At 38.1% G+C, this 6,950-nt stretch overlaps 1 protein-coding gene across 1 annotated transcript in view; it reads right to left on the bottom strand.

Moving 5' to 3' along the window:
• The window catches only part of LOC107084240 (carboxy-terminal domain RNA polymerase II polypeptide A small phosphatase 1-like), a 26,825-nt gene that overhangs the window by 5,748 nt on the left and 14,127 nt on the right, over window positions 1-6,950 (bottom strand). The window contains exons 2-3 of the mRNA XM_015373983.1: window positions 795-943; window positions 606-701 (exon numbers count right to left, since the gene is read on the bottom strand). Of these exons, the coding sequence (XP_015229469.1) occupies window positions 606-701; window positions 795-943 (245 nt within the window). The remainder of the gene's footprint in view (window positions 1-605; window positions 702-794; window positions 944-6,950) is intronic.

Consider the following 6,950-nt stretch of genomic DNA (forward strand, 5'->3'; position numbering starts at 1 on the left):
ATATATATATATATATATATATATATATATATATATATATATATATATATATATATATATATATATATATATAAAAAGGAAAACATAATGACAAATTGGAGGGAGGATTTAGGGGAAGAAAGGAAGGAGAGAAGGGAGGTACAAGGGGTCGGGAATAAAGAACGAATAGAAAGATAGAAAGATGGAGTCATTTTTCCTCATTGATCCTGAAAACATATTGACATCAGACTTCTCCAGACGTTGCAGGAAGCCTCCCTAGGTTAGATTTATTTCTGCTAAAGTGCCATCTTTGATTTATCCCAACAGCAGCACTGTGGTCCATCTGCAGCTGTTCCACTCATTTCTAATCAGGACTTTAATCCTGAACATAGTCTCAGATGGAGGGCCTCAGTGTTCCCTGATCACAGAGCAGATGAATCCATTTGCTGGGAGCTCCACACCAGGGAAGCAAACTAGGAATAACTGGGCCTTATAGGGCATCACAGATTTATTAGCAGCAGGAATTAATCCTGCAAAGTGCTTTAGTCTTTCCTCCCTGGTAGGAAAGGCTCCATAGAAGTGTTCCTGCTCACTGATGATTGATGGTGTAGCTACATTCTGCTTACCTTAAAAGAGCTGTGAACTAACGTCTCATCCAGGTCTATAACCACACAGATCTTCCCAGAGTCTTTTGACTTTACTGGAGGCAGCAGTGGCTTCACCTGGACCCAAAACCACAGGATAGAACATTATATTGGAGAGACTATTAAAATCCCTGACCAATCAAAATCCATCTGAGGAAGACGTCAACACACCTTCGACACAGTCCCGTTCTCCTCCACCAACAGAGGGGCGTTGTTGTTGACAGGTGGAGGTTCTTGATGGTCCCGACACAGGCAGCAGAACAGGCCAGAGAACAGCCCTCTGCTTCTGGGCTTCTTGGACGACAGGGAGGGAGAAGAACCTGAGGGAAAAACAACAGAAAGTCCTTCAGTCAGATTTATAGGGGTGTGCGGCGGCAGTTTGACCATTTTCTGCTGTGGGAAATCCCAGATTCCCATCAAGAAACAGTCAAGCCGCATCATTTCCTGAAAGTTTGAAGATTAAAAGTGACACCAAAGCAGATAAACTCATTTCCATCTGACAAGGAAATCCACAGACACACCCAAGATAAAGTCAAAAATAAAACTTCCCCTGTAGTAACCTCCGTCCAGCTGGAAGCATCAACAGAAACAGACCGCCTTTTTTCGGGTCATGTGACGCTCAGGGCGGACCTCTTTGTTTGACACAGCTTATTTTTGGCTGATGAGCATTTAAATGTGAGGATGCCGGTTGTTAGATTGGACTTCCCTTTTTAGTTTTATCGTTGTAGTAAACAAATAAAGCCCTGCCTTTCTTTAGACCACATGGGCGCTTTAGTTAAGTGGAAACGAGAGGATCATTGTATTTTATAAAGACAAATCCTTTTAAAACATCTCTGCATATCTTATATGACTGAAATAACTATCTGTTCCATAACAAACTACTTAAAGTTTTGCTATTACATGTTATTACACCGTGAAATTATTGTCTGGCATGATGGTGAAGCATCTAAAACTCCCTTGTTTTCGTTATTTTACTTTTAATACTTTTGAACTTACATTGATAGTCTTTTTTTTAAGTAGTTTTTAATTTAAATAAATTCCCATTTAGTCATTTACCTTCCTTACAAAATGTGGATTTTTATGGGAGAAAAGATTCAATGCTAATTGAAGGTATTTTTATTTTATTTATGGCTCCATTTTAGATTTGTTATTTTTCGTTATTTACACTTTAGGCTTAGACTGCCGGAGGACATAGAGCCCACTTTTCCTCTCTCTGCTTCATTCTATCTATACTCTGCAATTCTCCTGTATTTATTATTTCATCCCGAAACTGGATGTGCTCTCTTTTATCCCTTTAGACATGAAATCTGTCTCAGAGGTTAACTGTTTATCCATTTTTTATCCCTAGACAGACCCACCTGTGGAGTTAATTTACTATTACCTTTTTTCTAACATAGAAAGTATATTTATCGATCAATGTTTCTCTTTATATGTCCGCTTCTGTCTCCATGAACTCCAGTCAGCCTCCGCAGAAGGCTGGTTCTGCTGGAGGTTTTTCTCAGGTTAAAAAGGGAGATTTTGCTCCTCACTGTCGCCGTATGCATGCTTGGTGAGAGGGATTGCGGTTGAGTCAAAGGCGACGTTCACATTGCAGCCTGAAGTGACCCAAATCTGATTTTTTTTCCCATATGCGACCTGGATCGGATCTTTTCATGGCAGTCTGAACAACACTGATCCGATTTTTTCCAATCCGACCCAGGCCACCTGGCTATGTGGTCTTGAATCCGAAACGAATCTGATCTTTTCAAATGCGACCTGTGTTTGAACGGCCAGGTCGGATTCATCCGACCTGAACGTCATTAATACCCGACAAGCAGTCTCTATTCTGGGTCTTGCTACGCAGTAGCGACAAGAAAAGCAACAACCATGGCAGATGATGATGTGGAGAGCAGTATTTATATTTATCCATATTGAAAAGATTGAGTTTTTATGGTTGGAAAAGATCGCTAGATACCCGCCGGCGCTGCCAGCCATGTTTACATCCGGAAAAAAAGAGCACGCTGGCCTGTGACATCATTGCGTCCTCTACTGCGCAAACGGGACACTTGCGTTGTATGACTGCAGTTCTCACAGGAGATCACATGCAAGTCACATATATTTAGAAATATGAACGGCAACGTAAAAAAATCGGATTTTGCAAAAAGAAAAATCGGAATTGAGCATCAAGGCCTGCAGTGTGAACGTAGCCAAGAACTAGGGTTGTCACGATACTAAACTTTTCAACTCGATATCGATACTAAGGAAAATATTCGATACTCGATACCATTTTCGATACCACAAAGATAAAAACTCAGAAATATTTTGATTAATAATAAAAATACAATAAATAAATATATACAATAAACAATAAGAACAACATATTGGGGTTGTTTGCTGTGCACAGTATTAAGCAAGCTTGATAAAAAACTTACTAAATTAAAATTAAGTTTTCCTTACTTGGCTATGCTTTGCACACATAACAATGACGCTAGCCAAACCAGTTAAGAAACAAAAATAATTCTCAGCAGCTGCACCTGTTACAAAAAAAGTCTGAAACTGAAAAGTGCACAGAATTATTCAATCACGCAGTGTTCTGAAAGTGCATTAAAGTTCTGTTAAGGTGCCACTGGTGGTGGCACTGTATCGATACTTTTGAAAATGAGTATTGTATCCGGATACAACTTTTCAGTATCGATACTTTTTTTAATATCGATACTTTCGACGACCCTACCAAGAACACAATGCAAACAAATATCTCCTGTTGCAACATGCTTATCCAGGAGTAGCAAATACTAGAAAGTCAATGACTGGATGCAAACTGCTGCTTTTTCCTCAGAACACTTTTAACCGATCTGCATGATCTGACTGAATTATCTACATAAATAAACTGCATTGAACTGAACCTTAGGAGTGAATAAATTCTTTGGAAAAAGGGTACATTTTATGTGAAAATGTGTTGGTCTGCTATTTAATACTTTCAACAGGATGAAGGTCTAATAACAGAGTCCAAATATAGGATATGTGTCATCAGACAGAGGTCAACCTCGATTCTCCAACAGAATATCTACAGAAGACTCAAAACAGTCTGGAGATTTAAAAAAAAAAAAAAATTCCCTCCTTCTTCATGTGATGTTAAAAGCAAAAATCTGTGAACTTAAAGGTTACTTCCATCTATTTTAGGGCATTTAAAGAAACAAGCACTTCCAGAATAAAGTTGGGAAGCTTTTAATTACATTTATAGCTAATTACAGCTAGAGCGTTGTTAGTTTGAAGCCATGCCTGCTCCTCTCAGTTACAAAGTTCCCTCCTCCTGCTGCCATCCCTGTAATCAAACACTTCTCACTCTTTTCTTCCCAACGTCAGACTTTGTTTCCGTCTCTGTTCTCTGGTTCCGTCCGGACGTGACCGCGTTACTAACACACCAAACCTCTGTTGTGAAGCTCTCACGCCTCTTTCATTCCCTCCTCCGTTTGCGGATTCAAACCCCCGGCGTGACCCTCCGCCGGCCCCTTCCGCGCACGGGGGCCAAAACAGGAAAAGGAAACAGACGGGTATCGCAGCGAGGAAGCTCCTCTGCCAGGAGAGACGCCGCTGCTGTCCATCCGTTTAGAGTTTAGTTTCATCATGTCCATTAAAAAAAAAAAAAAAAGAAAGAAAAAAAACTCTCTTTTATTCACCGATCACATGCCTCTCTGAAAGAAAAATATCCCAGTGGACCCTGAATGCAAAACAGAGCATGAATGAACTTTACGGAAAAACAGAAAAGCGGGTTTTATGAAGATGACAAGCAGGGAGCTAATATGGGGCGAAGCGGAACGTTCCGCAGGGAAACAAACGACACAAAGACAAGTAAACCCAAGGAAATCAGAAAACTTTCAGCTCTATCAGCTGAAAACTCTATCAGCTCCACTCAGCCTTCCAACACTTCAAAAATAAAAAAATAAATAAAAAGAAAAGACAAAGAAGCACTTTCCATTAAACCTTTCAGATGGCTTTATTCTGAAAAATCTACTTTCTCTTCACCGGTGCTCATGGCCGCTACTTCCTGCTTGGTGCGTCTGCTCTCTGCAATTTGAGATGGCTTCTGACAGAAATAAACTGCGGGCATATTTTCATGCCGTAGTGAGGACGCTTGTGAAACGAGCTGTAGCTTTGGTGCAACCTCTAAAAAAAAAAAAGGAATGCGACACGGCCGGATGGAATTCAGGTTTCCTTCTTCACGTTTCTGACTGGCTAAAAAAAATCACAACTTTATTTAGAAAATGACTTCTATCCAACATATGCTCCCATATAACTGCTTTCCATTCCAAAATAAATAAACTTAATAACTAACTAACCTCTCTTAGTAAAGTTCTACATAAAAGGATCTACCCAGTGTAAATAAAGCATGTAGTTGCTGAATGTTATGTAAAATGAGTTATTTTATTGTATTTTATTATATAAAAAAAACAAAACTGAAATGTAAATATACAGTCATATGTTTTTATTACTGTTTTTATGTATTTTTACGGTTTTTAAAGGCTGCACTTTAAAAAAAAAAACAACTGAAATTGTCTAGAGAGCTTTTCTTAACTAAATTTCTTTTTGTTTACACTTCTTTTGTCACAAAATGACAAAAATAAATCTAAGTTGCGTCTCAGTTTAACATGTACTGCATGAACTGCATTTTGCACCATTATCATTTTGCACTGCACTGAACCTTTCTTTATGAATGCCCTTTTGCAGCATTATTTTTCTTTTTTTCTGTGTACCATTTATATGATGATGACTTCTGCAATTTATACTGGTAATGTTCATTTCACTTTTTTAAGCAGCAACCTAATTTGGTTTTGTATGCACTTTATGTATAGAAAATGACACTAAAGTTTGTCTAACTCCAAGTCTAGTTAAGGTTCCTTTTAACTACATGCCAAACAGATGCATAAAACTCTTTCTGCACCAGCGTTCAGCCCTTTAATGAGATCAAAGCTTAACCGCAAACTGAACTCTTTGAAAAGTCTTTATTTGCATAGAAATTGCTCAAGTTCTTCTAGTAAAAGTTTTAAGTCATTTATTCATTTCTAGCAGCATTTTATGATCTTAATAAAAAGACTCATGGCTTTAAAAGAAGATCAGAGGAACAAGTTAATAAATTGCTCTTAGTTATTGGAACAGCTGTTTTTTGGACTGAACTGGATCCTTTATAAGAGCAATGCACTGAAATGAAGGTCTGAGTCGATTCTAATATTTGATAACATTACACAGATTTCCCTAACCCCTCTAAAACAAACAAAAAGAGAAATAAATATTAATTAGGGCACTGTTAAAAAGAAAAGATATCCTAAATAAAACATTTTCAGCAGTCCTAACAGCTGGCATTAACATGGTTCATTTCGTTCTGAATGTTAAAGGTATAGTTTTTGAAAAGACCCGCCCTCTCCACTTTAAAATAAAATGCACATGTACCACCCCGTACCCGCTCCCGAGAGCATGCACGAGCCCTCCTCGTTTTACTAGCAAAGATATGAAATGGATTTCTCCACATAGCATGCCAAACTTCACCCGTCGAGTAGAAACTTCAGAAACGACGTGTCGTCATCGCGTGTAAGAATCTCCCAAAAAACACTCTCGTCCTGTTTTTCTCTTCTGAGGCCTTTCTTTTCTTCTCGTACACTTCGCAGAAACTTTTTCTCTTACGACTGTCGCACATTTTTCGACAGAGAGGCGAGCTTCAATGAAACCGTAGCTAACCACACTAATACGTAGAAAAACGTAGCTACCTATGGGGACGAGCCTTATGTAAACATATCAGCAGAATGATTGACAGTTAGGGGAACCATTTATTTAAATGATCCACCAGGAAACAGAAAATCCTCCACTATACCTTTGATATTATAGTGGAAACAAAATGTTGCATAACTACACAGCAACTACACAGATATAGGTAACTGCTAAAAAAATTTTTCTAAATTGATCCATGAATAATAGCACCAATTTATCAGTCAGTTGGTTGATCGATTGTGGCCTTGATCGGCTGATATTTAGATGTGAAACTGATCTCTTCCACCAATCTGTTCTACCTCTGTAAAGGTCTGAAACCAACCACTGACAAAACCTAAATTTAATTTAGTTTTGACAGCAGTTACTCTATTTGTTTTTTAACCTTTATTTAACCAGGAAGTCCCATTGAGATTCAGAATCTCTTTTTCAAGAGAGACCCTATATATTTATAATTATATAATTCACAATGATTCATTTTCATCAAAATAAGATTAAAATATGTTGCGTATTGTCGTATAAAACCTTATAAGTTATAAATAGAAATCTGTATCCTCATAGTAAGAATCGGCATGTTAGGCTTTTTAAAGA

Source organism: Cyprinodon variegatus, unplaced genomic scaffold (genome assembly GCF_000732505.1).
Source record: "Cyprinodon variegatus isolate N-32 unplaced genomic scaffold, C_variegatus-1.0 Scaffold95, whole genome shotgun sequence".
Classification (NCBI taxonomy): Eukaryota; Metazoa; Chordata; class Actinopteri; order Cyprinodontiformes; family Cyprinodontidae; genus Cyprinodon; species Cyprinodon variegatus.